The sequence below is a fragment of the Mauremys mutica genome, chromosome 19 (genome assembly GCF_020497125.1).
Source record: "Mauremys mutica isolate MM-2020 ecotype Southern chromosome 19, ASM2049712v1, whole genome shotgun sequence".
In the NCBI taxonomy this organism is placed as follows: Eukaryota; Metazoa; Chordata; order Testudines; family Geoemydidae; genus Mauremys; species Mauremys mutica.
This window is the reverse complement of record NC_059090.1, coordinates 26585378-26602112: the sequence shown is the minus strand read 5'-3', so window position 1 is coordinate 26602112 and position 16735 is coordinate 26585378. Positions and strand designations below refer to the sequence as shown.

Here is a 16735-nt window from a genome sequence, read left to right as displayed (position 1 = left end):
CGCCTTTAAGCAGTTTAATTTCAAGGGCCCTTCATATTTTGACTATTAAATAATAAAGGACCATAAGCTGGAACAGTTTAGAAATACTAATGACACAGTAGAGGGAAAAAGAGCCTTACTTTTGTCCTAGTAAAGTTTGCTGTAACATCTCTCCTGGCAGCTTTTGCTTTTAAAACTGAAGATGTGGAATTCCTGTTATTCCAGCTATCTAAACTTCAGATTCATTCAATCCCCTAAAATGCAAAGTAGAACAGGAAATGCTGGCAATTAAATCATGCTGTGTGCATTTTAAATATATATTACATGTTTGTCACAGGGACTTGAAGCAGGGAGAAGGGAGAATCAGAAGCGTAGAGAGAAAGGTATGTCATTGAATAATTCTGCTGGAGTTTGAACGTTGCAATTTATTACTACTCATACAGTACCAGAGATGTATTTGAAACTTCTTGTGTTTGACAATAAGGTTCCTGCCCCAAGTAGTTCATAATCTAAATGAGAGATAACAAAAAAGCAAGGTAATGCTGATTTTACAAAGGAAGTGGATCATATACTTTGTTCCATGTTTTGTATGTTGCTTTATTTTCTTTTTTTAAATGTCAGAGAGCAAGTGTAGATAAACATGGAGCAAAGATTAACAATGGAAAGTAAAGCAGTTTTAAGAAAGAATTTTAAGGATGAGAATGAGTCTGTTTATTGCATAGAAGGGATACTCATATTTCAGTCAGCAAGCTAAACAGAAAATATCTGTGAGAAAAATGAAATGGGCAAACCAGAAAGAGATCAGGGAAACTTACAGAGCCAACACAGTGGATTTCTATATTTAGGGAGCTGGCATTTTTGCTCTTTACCAAGTGGCACCAGCTGTGTAAATCAGTTAAAAAGATGCTGCTAGTTCCAGTATCCACGATGATTCCAGTATCCAGCATCTCTGGGAACGGTTTTCCAACCAGTTAACAGTTATCAGCTGTTCACAGTCAAGCTGGAAAGGCATAATGAGTGGGATCGGTCCTGGGTCCGGTTCTGTTCAATATCTTTCTAAATGATTTAGATAATGGCAGAGAGTAGACTTATAAAGTTTGCGGACAATACCAAGGTGGGGGGAGTTGCAAATAGGTTTAAAATTCAAAATGATCTGGATAAACTGAAGAAATGGTCTGAAGAAAATAGGATGAAATTCAATAAGGACAAATGCAAAGTACACCACTTAGGAAGGAACAATGAGTTGGACACATACAATATAGGAAATGACTGCCTAGGAAGGAGTACGTGGAAAGGGATCTCGGGGTTACTGCAGATCACAAGCTAAATGAGTCAACAGTGTAACTGTTGCAAAAAAAGAAAATATCATTCTGGGATGCATTAGCAGGAGTGTTGTAAGCAAGACACAAGAATTCTTCCACTCTACTCCAGACTGATTAGGCCTCAACTGGAGAGTTGTGTCCAGTTCTGGGCACCACATTCAGGAAAGCTGTGGACAAAGTCCAGAGGAGAGCAAAAAAAAATTATGAAAAGGTCTAGAACATATGACCTATGAGGAAAGATTGAAAAAAAAATGGGTTTCTTTAGACCTACTTCTATGATTTTATGGTGTTACACAAAGCTCAAGCCATGGGTCTGTGGATCCCATGGCAACTTCACAGAGTTCTTATGACAAACATGAGAAAGCCAGAACATCCCCTTTCACATCACTTTTATATGAGCTTTGTAGTAGCTTCCAGGTCAGGCAGGGAGGAAGGAATAAGAGGAAGACCCTGCTCTAGTGAAACTTTTACTGAGGATTATACACACTAACTTCATGGCATCCATTCTCATCCCTTCCTACCATATCAACTCGCCACCACCAAAGCATCCTGATCTAATGCTCTGCTGTACCTTTTGATTACTGGCCTCCAAACATTGCTCTGTTCCCCTCTATAAACAACAATGCCCTTTCACCCCAAACGCTGTTGCATCACATTTCATTATAACTACTGCCCTATGCCCTCTCTCATATGGACATCACTAACCTCCTAGCTGGACACTGCCCCAATTCTCCAGCCCTACACAATGATCTAACACTATTATGTCCTTCAGAGATAGCAATACATTCCATAATAGAACCAGCATTATAGCACACCTTCCAGTGGATATGAAAAGCTCCTCTACATCTCCTTTCTTCTTATGGAGAACATCAAACAACATCCTGACAAGCATTAGATTAGCGAGTATCAGCTTCCTCACTGCACACTCATTGCTATGAATAGCCTTTTACATCGTACCTCTGGGAATCCTGCCCTGTGTGTCTACTGGTGGGGACATGCCTTCTGTCACTCAAATTGCCCCTCTGCAAGAAGAATCCCAAAACCAAACCTCTAGAGCTCAGTCTTCAGATGCCCAGTTCATACGCATGGGGAGGGATTAGGAAGGCACTACCAGGATTCAGCACACCTTCACTTAAGAGCCCACTTTGGTCTCAGAGGTCTTATCTACACAAGAAAAATCAGTATCCAAATTACAATAAATGCCACCAAGACTGCAGATGTATTGATGATAGCAACAAAATAAGTTCTAGTGTAGATGAGACTCAAGTGGTTTTATCACCATATCACAAAATCTGCTCTGAGCTGTGTCAGAATGATGGTTAGAACACCAAGGGCCTATTTATGCTGTTGCTCCCAACAATGGGCCTGCACTGGGGCTAAAGAAAAATAGGAAGATAGGAATTGCCTTTCTAGATCTGACCTGGATCCTATCCAATCCAGTATCCTGCCTCAAGCCTGGTCTACACTAGGCGTTTAAATCGGTTTTAGGAGCGTAAAACCGATTTAACACCACAACCGTCCACACTAGGAGGCACATTATATCAATTTTAATGGCTCTTTAAACCGGTTTCTGTACTCCTCCCTAACGAGAGGAGTAGCGCTAGTATCGGTATTACCATATCGGATTAGGGTTAGTGTGGCCGCTGATCGACGGTATTGGCCTCCGGGCGGTATCCCACAGTGCACCACTGACCGCTCTGGACAGCAATCTGAACTCGGATGCAGTGACCAGGTAGACAGGAAAAGCCCCGCGAAGTTTTGAATATTTCCTGTTTGCCCCGCATGGAGCTCCGATCAGCACGTGTGGCGATGCAGTTAAAAATCAAAATAAAGAAAGAGCTCCCGCATGGACCATGCGGACGTGATCGCTGTAAGGGCAGGCAAATCGGTTCTATCAGCGCTCCGTTACAGAAGACGAAATTCAAAATCATTTTTTTAAAATCTCCAAACAGACGCCATAGCAGGGGCTCAGCGCACTGCTGCGTGACAAGCGTAACGGAAAGCCAAAGAATCAAATGGACGCTCATGGACTGGAGGACTCAAGCTATCCCACAGTTCCTGCAGTCTCCGAAAAGCATTTGCATTCTTGGCTGAGCTCCAAATGCTTCTAGGGTCAAACACCGTGTCCACGGTGGGTCAGGGCATAGCTAGGCAATTTACGCACCCCCCCACCCACCCCCAGAAATGAAAGGGAAAACAATCCTCTCTTGACTCTTTTACATGTCACCCTATCTTTACTGAATGCTGCAGATAGACGCGATGCTGCAGCCGTCAACACTAACATCCTCACTCCCCCCCCCGCCATGGGTGGCTGATGGTGCAATACGACTGATACCCGTCCTCGTCATCAGTCTATTGGCACATGGGGCAGTGCAAAAGGGCTGGTAACCATGCCGACTAGCATCAGTGAGGTCAATCAAGGGCGCCTGGCCCTAATTTTTCCTTGTAGATGGTGCAGTATGGCTGGTAACCATCCTCATAATAGCAACAGGGGGCTGAGCTCCATCAGCCCCCACACTTCATGTGTAAAGAAAAGATTCAATTGCCCCTGGACTAGCAGAGGGATGCTGGGCTCCTCTTCTCCACACTCCTTACTGTCCTGTCTGGACTATCATAGCAGCTGGAAGCTGCCTTCCACTCATTTCTCACTAATAAGTCACTGTGTCTTATTCCTGCATTCTTTATTAATTCATCACACAAGTGGGGGTGCAATGCTATGGTAGCCCAGGAAGGCTGGGGGAAGAACGGAATCAACAGGTGGGGTTGTTGCAGGAGCACCCCCTGTGAATAGCATACAGCTCATAATTTCTGTGGGATCTGACACAGAGCAGCTGTGCTCTCTGGCTCTATGATACAGTGGTTCTCTAGTACACTTGCCCATATTCTAGGCAGGACTGATTCTATTTTTAGATACCAAAAAGGAGGGATTGACTCAGGGAGTCATTCCCAATTTTGGCTTTTGCGCCCCTGGCTGATCGGCCAGGGGCACTTATGACAGCAGCAAATGGCACAGTGCAAAAGGACTGGTAACCATGACCATCTTATTACCAATTTATGGTATGGTAGATGGTGCAGTATGGCTAGTAACCATCTCTGCTATCATGCAAAAGCAAAAACATGCTTCTGTGTAGCGCTGCTAAATCGCCTCTGTGAGCGGCATCTATTACACATACGGTGACAGTCACAAAAGGCAAAACAGGCTCCATGGTTGCCATGCTATGGCATCTGCCAGGGCAATCCAGGGAAAAAAGCCGCGAAATGCTTGTCTGCCGTTGCTTTCCCAGAGGAAGGAGTGACTGACGACATTTACCCAGAACCACCCGCGACAATGATTTTTGCCCCATCAGGCACTGGGATCTCAACCCGGAAGTTCCAAGGGGCGGGGAGGCTGCGGGAACTATGGGATAGCTACGGAATAGCTACCCACAGTGCAACGCTGCAGAAATCGACACTAGCCTCGAACCGTGGACGCACACCACCGATTTAATGTGTTTAGTGTGGCCGCGCGCACTCGATTTTATAAAATCTGTTTTACAAAACCGGTTTATGCAAATTCGGAATAGTCCCGTAGTGTAGACGTACCCTCAGACAGTGGCCAGTAACAAATGCCTCAGGGGAAGATGCCTAACATTATGCAGATGTTAGGATAATCTGCCCCCACATTAGGTCTCCTCCAAATCCCTAACAGTTAGGGATTGGTGTAAAATCAAAACCATGAAGTTTTTAATACCACTTTCAACATCTGTTAGCATTAAATATGACTACTTTGAACATTCTTATCCATGTAAATATCCAATCACTTTTTCAATCTTGCTATGTTCTTGTCTTCAACAACTTCCTGTGGCAATGAGTTCCACAATCTAATTATGTATTGCATGAAAAAGTATTTCCTTATATCAATTTTGTATTTGCCACCTTTTAATTTAATTGACCGTCACCTTTTTCTTGTGTTATGAAACAGGGAGAAAAGAAGTTCCCAATGGCCATTAATTATGTTATATATTTTTGTCATGACTCCCCTTATTTGTCTCCTGTTTAAGGTAACAATCCTCGTCTTTTCAATCTCTCTTCATATGCGAGTTTTCCAGGACCTTGATCATTTTCACCAACCTTCTCTGAACCGCCTCTAATTCTGCAAATACTGAGAATAGACTGAGTTTGGCTGGCTGCTGCTTCTCCAATACAAATGCTAATTTTAAACATAAGAACAGCCCTACTGGATCAGCCCAACTGCCCATCTATCTTGCCCAATATCTTGGCTTCTGACAATGGCTAGTACCATATGCTTCAGAGGGAATAAACAGAACAGGGCAGTTTTGAGTGATCGATCCTTGTCATCCAGACCCAGCTTCTGGCAGTTGGAAGTTTAGTGGCATCCAAATAACTCGCCATCTTGGCTAATAGCCACTGATAGATCAACCTATCCTCCATTAACATATCTAATTATTTTTTGAACTCAGTTCTATTTTTGGCCTTCACAACATTCCATGGCAACGAGCTCCACAGGTTGACTGTGCATTGTGTGAAGAAGTATTTCCCTTTGTTTGTTTTTAAAAGGCTGCCAATTAATTTGTGTCACATTCCCTCTCTCCTCCATCACCACTGCCTCTGCCAGCTTCTCCTCCCCCCCAGACTGTGCAGGGAGAGTCTGACAGGAGGCAAGCTGTAGAGATTGTCAGTGGGGAATTGTATTCATTGCCCATGCCACAGACTGCATACTGTGCGTGAACTTTCCCCATCTAGATACCTAGAGCAGTGGTTCTCAACCAGGGATACGTGTACCCCTGGGGGTATGCAGAGGTTTTCCGGGGGATACATCAACTCAACTAGATCAGGAGTACTTAAGGTCCCCTTAAAGACTAACAAATTTATTTTAGCATGAGCTTTCGAGAGTCTTTAAGGTGCCACAAGTACTCCTGTTCTTTTTGCGGATACAGACTAACACGGCTGCTACTCTGAAACCTGTCAACTAGATCAGTGGTTCTCAAACTTCTGTATTGGTGACCCCTTTCAAACAGCAAGTCTATGAGTGCAACCCCCTATAATAATTAAAACCTTTTTTATATTTAACATTATAAATGCTGGAGATGAAGCAAGGTTTGGAGTGGAGGCTGACAGCTGACAGTAATAATCTTGCAACTACTGGAGGGGTCACGACCGCTAGTTTGAGAACCCCTGATCTAGATACTTGCCTAGTTTTACAATAGGCTACATAAAAAGCATTACCAAAGTCAGTACAAACTAAAATTTCATACAAAGACTTGTTTATACTGTTCTATATACCATACACTGAAATGTAAATACAATATTTATATTCCAATTGATTTATTTTATAATTATGTGGTAAAAATAAGAAAGTAAGCAATTTTTCAGTAATAGTGTCCTGTGACACTTTTGTATTTTTGTGTCTGATTTTGTCAGCAAGTAGTTTTTAAGTGAGGTGAAACTTGGGGGTTTGCAAGACAAATCAGACTCCTAAAAGGGGTACAGTCGTCTGGAAAGGTTGAGAGCCACTGACCTGGAACATTCTAACAGAGTCCTGCAGCACCCACAAGGGGCAGTTCAAGTGCAACACACAGCCTGTGGCTTTGGTGGTGCCCCAACCCATTCAAAACCACTCTGACTTGCCTCCTATCAGAACCTCGCTGCATAGTATGCACTTGTGCCATGGGGGTTGTGAAGAATGCACCAGGGGCGCCCCTCCCCCCCGTGCTATTTGCTGTGTTCGTAAGACCCGAGTGGTGACACACACACTTTATATACATTACATGTGTGTGATTGTAAAATTACTTGATTTAAACCTAAATTAGTAATTTCATAATTACATCTTTAAAAAAAACCAAGTATTACTGAAAGTTAGTAAGGGTTGGCATCTCTGGGACATCACACAAACAGCACTCCAGAACATGATGCATATGCCCTTCCCAGAACCCCAGCACATTCCTGTCTCAGTCTCTTCCCACCCTCTGTACCCCCACATACACTCACCTGCTTAAAATATAAGCCCCCAACCTGCCTTGCTTTTCTTCTCCTCATCTCAAGCACTCACACTTAACTTTCCAAGAAGAAGTTTTCCATTTTAAAGTGTGTAAAAACACAGGAACTTCCTGCTGAAACCCTGAAGAATTCTCTCCATTCCTCTCAGGCTGGACACACATTAGCAAGACTGCAGAAGAACACAGCAGTTAAACAAATCTTACCGCAGCCCTGAACTTCATTTCTGATCCTTTTCAGCTCACAAGTCACTGTCAGAGAGTCAGTTACGCTGTCTCAAAGCGAGAAATCTGAGGACAACTCTCTTCAATCAGCTGCCTTTTTTATTTTTAATGACATTTTTGGTACTGTCAGGAACCACTCCTGTCTACCCAACTCCTACTGGAGCCTGCTAAAGAAGGCGTTGTATAAGAAGGAGAGTGAGCAAAAAAAAACTCTCCTCCCCTTCTAAACAGAAAGAGAGAGAGCCACATAGATCACAAGCTGAAGCTCAAGATAAAAAAAGCCTGCTGCCTGTATGTAAAGCACAAGCTGTCTAATGACAGAGAAAACGGAAAGAAAAGGAATCAAAGAGGCTGGAAACCTTGGGCCAGAGCCTACAACCGAACACCACAGGAAAAAAGCAAAGACAGCAGCCATATGTTCTGCTGTGGCAAAATTTGCACAAAAAGGCAGCTACAAACAGGAACATCAAGTGGGCTACACTGAATCAAACTCAGGGCTTGGCTACACTTACAAATTTGCAGCGCTGCAGCAGGGTGTGAAAACACACCCTCTCCAGCACTGCAAATTGCGGCGCTGCAAAGCGCCAGTGTGGTCAAAGCCCCAGCGCTGGGAGCGCGGCTCCCAGCGCTGTCCGTTATTCCCCACAGGGAGGTGGAGTACGGACAGTGCTGGGAGAGCTCTCTCCCAGCGCTGGCGCTTTGACTACACTTAGCGCTTCAAAGCTCTGCCGCGGCAGCGCTTTGAAGTGCTAAGTGTAGCCACAGCCTCAAATACACTGACCTGCAAGTCCACAGCAAAGTTCCAGTGCCTCAAGCTGTAGCTCCTCTCATGACTCCAGCAAACCAAAGGAACCATTACAGGAACTTGGTGGTAGGAAATGGTTGATTTTCTTGTTTGTCCTTGCAACAGTTTAGCACATGTACCCAGAAACATTCGGTTCCAGAACAGGTGTGAAGCATCCACACCTGAAGCTCCTTACAACCAGAGTTGCACCAGTGTATGCTAGCACACCTGCAGCACTTATCCCATAATGCCCAGTATTACTGCTGGCAGCAGGGGCTTTTGGATAACTTCCCAACACGAGGCACTTCATTATAGCATGGAGTTATGAGTCCCCCTACATTGGGGCAGTTGCAAAGCTCTACATTTCCTGGCCATGCTGGGGAGAAGTCACAAGATGGCAACAATTCAGCACGATCAGAGCGTGAAATGGTCTCAGGTATTGCAGCCTTCTGCACTGTGCTGGCATGGATGAAACACACTGCACTCCAGCTATTCTGGGCCCCAGGTAGTCATACAAAGCTGCTGTAATTTAGGGCAGACTTGGAGCTATCGTAAGCTGTGTTGGAGGAGGCCAAGCAGTCTCTTGAAGGGGATCAACTCCACACTGAGTCAGGAGAGTTGATGTCCCTTCTATCTAGTCTTCCATAACCAAAAGTATTTAAAGGCAATACAATTTTCCAGCCATACAATTTGATTCACAGCAACAATGCCAGGAACTACAGGAGTTTCTCAAAAAGTGATGAGTACTGGGCGGTATGTCTCAGAATCCAGATAACTGCAATCTACACAAACCATACTGCCGTGAATTTCCCTTTTTTATTGTTTCATGACTATCCCTCTCTTCAAAGAGCTCACAACATGGGGTGCTGCAGCTATACACTATCTGGGCAAATTATTAAAACTGAAGGAGCACTTGCACATGCCAGGTGCTATCCACGCACAGAGGAAGACAAAGTCCTTGTCCTGAAATCTATAGCATGTCAACCTACTAGACTGACAAGACAGCCTTCATTGACTGAGCCGTTGTTCAGAGTCCCAATTGAAGAGATGTGTGCTTCAAATGTCTTGTATGCATCTACACAGAGGGACTTCTACTCTGACCCAAATGAGAACCAGTTTGGATTCCCTGGTATTCTGCAGAAACCACACCCTTCTTTGCACCTTCAGGTCTGATAAACTGAGGCTATTCCTGGTGCCCTGTGTTGTCTATTAAAACTTCTCCGAGATTAGCCACCAGTACTGGCCAGTTTCCAGGGATTTAGGGAGGCCAACAGGGGTACCCAGTCAAAGCCCCTCACTATTCAGTGACTGTAAAGCTTGGGAGGAGAGTTGGCAGGCAGAGCTCAGTGCAGGATAGAGGGGAGACAGTAGTAAAGATAAGTTGGTTCCCTTCCCTGAGGATACTCTTAGGAATAGAAGTGAAGATATGTTCATTCTTCAGTCATTAGGCTGGTGATTCTCATACATCTGAGGATCTAAGGTCATATTCTAGCATTACTGTTCAAACCACATTGTATTTTTCATCTGTGAAGTACTGGCATGTGTGTCTAGGAGCTGCTGAGAGACCATTAAGGTTTATAGCTTGTTAATAGGCAGTGATCAAATGCCCTTACTAGCAGGCTCCTCATGGAGAGGAGCAGAACCTGGGGGGAAAAAAATCTAAAGACTTAAAGTTTCTTACCCAGTGGTTAGTCCACCTTAAACTTCCATGTACTCCAAGCATTTCAGCTCCAAAAGGTAAAGGAAATTCCCCATTTCAAGTCTTCATTGCTGCTGGCATCACCTCAAGTCAACCCATGTAAAGGTTTTCTTCCCCCCCATCTTCCCAGTAGCAATATGTACACCTTAGATTTCCATTATAAGCTCATCTTGTCTTATATGAAATAGGGTTGGACACGGATAATACTTGGATAGGGGACATCTTAAAACCCAGATAATTGTGGAAGAGGTGTTAGCTGTTTGGTGTGGCACTATGATCATACTGACCCAATCCCACAGTCTGCAGCTAGGAGGCGTTGTACTGTTGCAAGTGCCGTCTTTTAGAGGAAACAGAATACCAAGGCCCTGAACATTTGTGACAAGGATCCTATGGCACTTTTGAAAAGAGTTGGGGCATCAGCCCTGGTGTCCTGGCCAGATTCTAGTTTGAATAATTACACTGTCTCCCTTATTTCCCCCTACAGTTCTAACTGGCTGCAAGTTCTCTTTTCACTTCTTGTCCTCAACTTCTATGGAGTTATGGTGAACTGTTAAACAACTGCTGCATCCCACTAAAAAGCAAGCTGTGTTTCAGCAGTGGGTGAAAGTATTCCTATAGATCAGAAAAGCTTTGTGATCCTGGCTGAGAGGCACTATTTAAAATATGCCATTCTAAGTCTCATGTTTATTGTACTCTGGCTTCAGAAAACACTGAAGTACACTATGCTATACTGACATGTTGACACAACCAACATCCTGGCTCCTAAGCAGCCCCCTGCTTGAAAGGGCCTGGTATGTTTACAATTGGAGTACTGTAGTTAACCTCCCTCAATATGGAAAGTGACTTGGCCTTTAAAATAAGGCTCAAAACTAGAGAGCGAGTGTATTAGGAATTTGTTTAAAAGAGCTGCCCAGTTAATTAAGGCTGCTTCTTCAGATCACTTCTGCACTATACCAAATTTGTGTCTGGTGTGTGTGTGGGAAGGAGCATGGTTACAATAGCCTGGATCCCTGAAAAAAATGTAGAAACATTGATCAGTTCTGCAGCATAGAAGAGACCAAACCATACACAAAAATTTTGCTGAAGCTTTGGACTTTTGGTGCTGTAGCTCAACTCAGGAACACAGTTAAAACCCAGTTGAGTTCAACTTACATTCCAAGAATAAACCATGTTTTAACCATGTCAGGTGACCCCTGCATTATAACAGCATACTCTGACAAGATTTATAGGGTGGCTGGCACCTGAGCCTTTCAGCTTTTCTATGGACCTTTCAGAAGAGAGTTAATTCCCATTAGCATTTTTCTAAAAATGTGTAATTCTAGCCTGGATTCCAACCATGGAAGGAAAGAGACATGCAATACATGTGGGGAATTACACATCTGCACCACAGGTTATTAGGTTATCGGGCACCTCACACATAACAGCTTCCCTCTCTTCAGAAAAATCCCACTTTATGAACAAAATTCTGCCTCAATCTCACCAAGATACTTGTGCCACACCTCAGGACTAGACCATCATTATCACTCTTTATTATAGTCGCATTAGAGGCCCCAACCAAAATCAGGATCATATTGTGCTAGGTGCTTTTCATACACATACCAAGGCACAATCTCTGCTTATTGATTCAGAGATTCCAAGGCCAGAAGGGACCACTGTTGTCATCTAGTCCGATGTAGCACAGGCCACAGAACTTCCCAAAAATAATTTCTAGATAATACCTTTTAGAAAAACATCTAATCTTGATTTTAAAATTACCAGTGATGAGAAGAGCTTACAGTCTAAATAGACAAGACAGACAAAGAGAGAATGGTAGTTTAATCACCATTTTACAGATCATCAACTTGAAGGCTAGAAAGATCGATTAACCCTCTCAAGGACAAAAATGGAAGTCTGGCAGAGACAATAACTGAACCCAGTTTTCCACACATCCCAGTGTAGTGTCTTAACCACACGACCATCCTTCCATCAGCAAGTGTATTGTGCTTCTGGGTGAGATGTGGATTATAAACTCTGTGAGCAGGAAGACTGCATTTTTCTTTATGTTTGGACTGTGCCCAGAACACTGATGGCACTAAAATAATTAACAACCATCACCATACCTTCAGTGCAATTCACCTTCTGGCTTTAAAAGCACTGACAATGGATGGAAGAACAGCAACTAGGTGCTAGCAGGCATATTACTGAAAGGAAAAGAGTCCAGTACAGACCATAGACTACAGGTTGATTTGAGACAGTGCAAGATAAATCAATAAAAGTGATCTGAGCAGTGTTAAGCCACATTGAACCATGTTCCACATTCTTCAGACTAACATCCTCCCCTTCCTACTGCTCTGCATCTGCCTCTAGTTCACACAAGCAAGCTCTCAAAACATCTCTCCACAGTTGCCAAAGCCCTGATCAGGACAGAACAGGCAACATTCCTGTTTTGAGGCTAGAAGACTGCAAAGGATATGATCAACTCCTATGGGAGGGGAACATAATCCTATCTTTGGGGAAGTTGGAGTTAGGAGAGAACCAACTGAGGGTAGATAGGAGGGGTCAGAAAGCCATACAGGTAAAATGCCTTCTGTTTAAAACATGCTGACCCTTGAGCAATGTGGCTCAAAGGCAATCCAAGAAGTTTCTTCCTTGCCAGCTAGGTGGAGGTCAATGACAATCTGTGCCTGGTGCTAAGGCTAGATGGAGGTTCCATTGCTACTAAAGGCAGAGATGTGAATCAACTTTTCCAAGCCCCTTCACTCAGTAGTGATTCATTGAAGCCTTGGATGAGAGCACTGGGACTGTTCTGCTCACTACTGATAAGCAGTGAATTCCCTGCACGCAAATTCACATTCAAAACAAGGGAACAGGAAACTCTTCCTGTGAGCCCTGTACTGAAAGGCTCAGAAAGCAGAACATGAACTGCCTAGCTGCCCCAGCAACTGCTGGCTCTAGAACTGCCTAGCTGCCCCAGCAACTGATGGCTCTATTTAAATTAAATAAATAAATGAATCTGAACCCAGTCCCATTAAACTGGCTTTGGCAAAGCATTCATCTTCTCCTACATTCAGGATTCCAGGTTTTGCTATACAATATGAATCTGGGAGTCTAAGATAATGCCTTTAGTATATTCTGTACACAATACTTCATTAGCAGAGTGATGGGTTTCATGGTTAAAGTACTCAAAAAAGTAAGGAGATGCCAAGTACAGGACACAGTTATAGGTTCATGTACCATTTCTGACATAATACAATTTTTTCAATATTTTTTGCTACAAGTTCTGCTGCCTTAAAAATGCAAATACATGTAAATTCCACAGTCTGAAAGTATTTGGCTAGATGCTATCAGAACCAACCCATCCAACACAGGCTAGGAGGGCTCCAAAAGGAAGGCTCCCTCCAGCATGTCATAGGAATTCTTTAGCTGGAGAAGATAATAGGTCTCTTCATCAACCAAAAACATTCTTAAGGTGCCCTGTGCTGCATACTTTAGGTGATCCAGAGTGGTAACAGCACCTTGACTTTCTAAAGTAACCCAAAATAGGGCCCAGATGCTGTGAAGGACATCTAACTCACCACTTACAAAAACTACTCCTGTCCTCATGTATGGTTGAAACTAGCAAGAACACCTGACCTCCATGATAAATGAAATCACCAATGCCTCCTTCACAGAAGGCAACTGAACACCAGTTGTTGGCATTACTGATGTGCGTTTCTAATAGCGCTTTCCACAACCAACCCCTGAGAATCCCATTCTTCCACAAATAAATATGCATACTCCAGGAATCCTAGGCTCAGAGATATACATCTTTAGACCTTTTCCTCTTTCTCCTGTTAGGGGATCAACAAGCATGTGGACAAGGGGGATCCAGTGGATATAGTGTACTTAGATTTTCAGAAAGCCTTTGACAAGGTCCCTCACCAAAGGCTCTTATACAAAGTAAGCTGTCATGGGATAGGAGGGAAGGTTCTCTCGTGGACTGGTAACTGGTTAAAAGATAGGAAACGAAAGGCAGGCATAAATGGTCAGTTTTCAGAATGGAGAGAGGTAAATAGTGGTGTCCCCCCCAACGGTCTGTACTGGGACCAGTCCTATTCAACATATTCAGAAATGATCTGGAAAAAGGGATAAACAGTGAGGTGGCAAAATTTGCAGATGTTACAAAACTACTCAAGATAGTTAAGTCCCAAGCAGACTGTGAAGAGTTACATAAGGATCTCACAAAACTGGATGATTGGGCAACCAAATGGCAGATTAAATTCAATGATGATAAATGCAAAAGTAATGCACACTGGAAAACAATCTCAACTATACATATAAAATGATGGGGTCTAAATTATCTGTTACCACTCAAGAAAGAGATCTTGGAGTTATTGTGGATAGTTCTCTCAAAACATCCATTCAATGTGCAGCGGCAGTCAAAAAAGCAAACAGAATGTTGGGAATCATTAAGAAAAGGATAGATAAGAAGACAGAAAATATCATATTGCTTCTATATAAATCCATGGTACGCCCACATCTTGAATACTGTGTGCAGATGTGGTTGCCCCATCTCAAAAAGGATATACTGGAATTGGAAAAGGTTCAGAAAAGGGCAACAAAAATGATTAGAGGGTATGGAACGACCGCCATATGAGGAGAGATTAAGAAGACTGGGACTTTTCAGCTTGGAAAAAAGACAACTAAGCGGGGGATATGATAGAGGTTTATGAAATCATGACTGGTGAGGAGAAAGTAAATAAGGAAGTGTTATTTACTCCTTCTCATAACACAAGAGCTAGGAGTCACCAAATGAAATTAATAGACAGCAGGTTTAAAACAAATACAAGGAAGGTTTTTTTCCCCACACAACACATAGTCCATGGAAATCTTTGCCAGAGGATGTTGTGAAGGCCAAGACTATAACAGGGTTCAAAAAAAGAAAAGTTCATGGAGGATAGGTCCATCAATGGCTATTAGCCAGGATGGGCAGGGATGGTGTCCCTAGCCTCTGTTGCCAGAAGCTGGGAATAGGCAACAGGGGATGGATCACTTGATGATTACCTGTTCTATTCATTCCCTCTGGGGCACCCGGCATTGGCCACTGCTGAAAGACGGGATAGTGGGCTGGATGGAGCTTTGGTCTGACCCAGTATAACCGTTCTTATGTTCCTTACGTGCTGTTCAGCATTCAGATACCAAGACACTACGCGCCTTCGAGAAAAAGGCACAGATAAAACAAGACAATTGTTACACTGAGATTTAAATCTGGCTACTGCACATACAGAGCAATTGTGTCCCTACGATACTTCGGTTGGAAAACAGAAGCTGGTCTGACCTAATAAACCTGAAGAACTCGGTACATCCTTGCTTCCTACTGAATCAATAAAACAGGAGTTGCATGACAGGCACTAATCATGTCTATCAAAACAAAAGTTCCACTCCTTTATAAATTGTCTCCATACAAAATTACAGGGCTGAACAGTACATCTCCCATGTAATCCATCACTACTAGAATGTGACTATTCTATCCCATGTATCACCAACTCTTGCTTAAATGTCACCACACTTGTGGTTCAGGGGATTGCTACCAAACTGCAGCCAAATCTGATGCCTGTTCAAATAACTTAATAGAATGTCCCAGTAGCACCACTCATTTTGAACCCTGCAGTAATTGCTGCACCAGTCTCAATAATAAAGAGCCTAAAAATAATTCAGTGTTTTCTTTACCCTACTTTATTGCAATGTTGGGTGGCTCCCCTGCTTAATCTGAGGCATTATTAGAAGAATTATTTAAAAAAAAATCATTAATACGAACAGTCTGACCCAGTTCAGCTGATGTGCATTCCTCACAAGTGACTTTTCTCAACAGTCCCTCCCAGTGGCAGGACCTAATCTTCCTTTTATGGGGAAAAAATGTTTTCACAGGAAAAGTTAAGTGTCCAAGGTTTGTGCATATGTCAGTACTTTCAGCAGCCAATTGCTTCTCTAAAAACACATTCTGTCTGCACACACAAAACAGAATCCATTCCCTCCTCATTATGAAGCAGCTCCTCTCTTTCTCCAAATGCTCTTATAATCATCACTCGCTTCCTGCACAGGCTCCATTCTGACACAGGCAAGGGTGGAACAGGCCCATCTTGCCATGTCATCTGTGGCAACAAAGAGGTGAGTCAGTTTTCCAAATCGTTAGGAAAAGACTTTGATACCCAGAGAAAGACAATAGTTGGCTGAGAAAAACCGGGCACATTTTACAGGGTGCACACACAATGCTTTAAGTTTCAGCATATGTGACTGAGTGGAAGAAACCTGCAAGAATAGGAGCTCTATCTTTCTAGAAACGGTAATAGTTTTTAAAGGGACTGGGGCCAGAAACTGAATTACAATGAAACCCCCCTATCCCATGGACATTAGACATGGAGTGTATGAAAAGTGCTGCTAGCCCTGCATTTCAGATGAAGGAAACAGGATTTCCCTCTGCTACTCCCCCAACAAGATCCCAGGGAGATGTTTCTAATAATAGGAAATGACTATATAAGGCCAGATCAGCACTAAAACTCTTTGCAATTTGAAAAGAAGAACAAACAAAACAGCGGTGAGGAGGGAAGCAATTCTCAGAATGGGGTTCTTCACACTTCGCTATCCTCCAAGAGTAATATAGGGTATTCTGGCAACTCCCCTCACCACAGCCAGGAGAGGGTGGCATTGGAGCAATACTCAACTTGTGGCTATTCTAGATGTCTCAAATTCAATCAGCTCTCCTCTCCAGAGCAAG

General features: G+C 43.2%; 1 protein-coding gene across 1 annotated transcript in view; it reads right to left on the bottom strand.

Moving 5' to 3' along the window:
- MYO1C (myosin IC) overlaps positions 1-7676 on the bottom strand; it is an 88480-nt gene extending 80804 nt beyond the window's left edge. Inside the window, exon 1 of the mRNA XM_044993945.1 lies at positions 7502-7676. Coding sequence (XP_044849880.1) covers positions 7502-7519 — 18 coding nt within the window. The 5' untranslated portion in view covers positions 7520-7676. The remainder of the gene's footprint in view (positions 1-7501) is intronic.
- Between the last annotated feature and the right edge of the window lie 9059 nt (positions 7677-16735).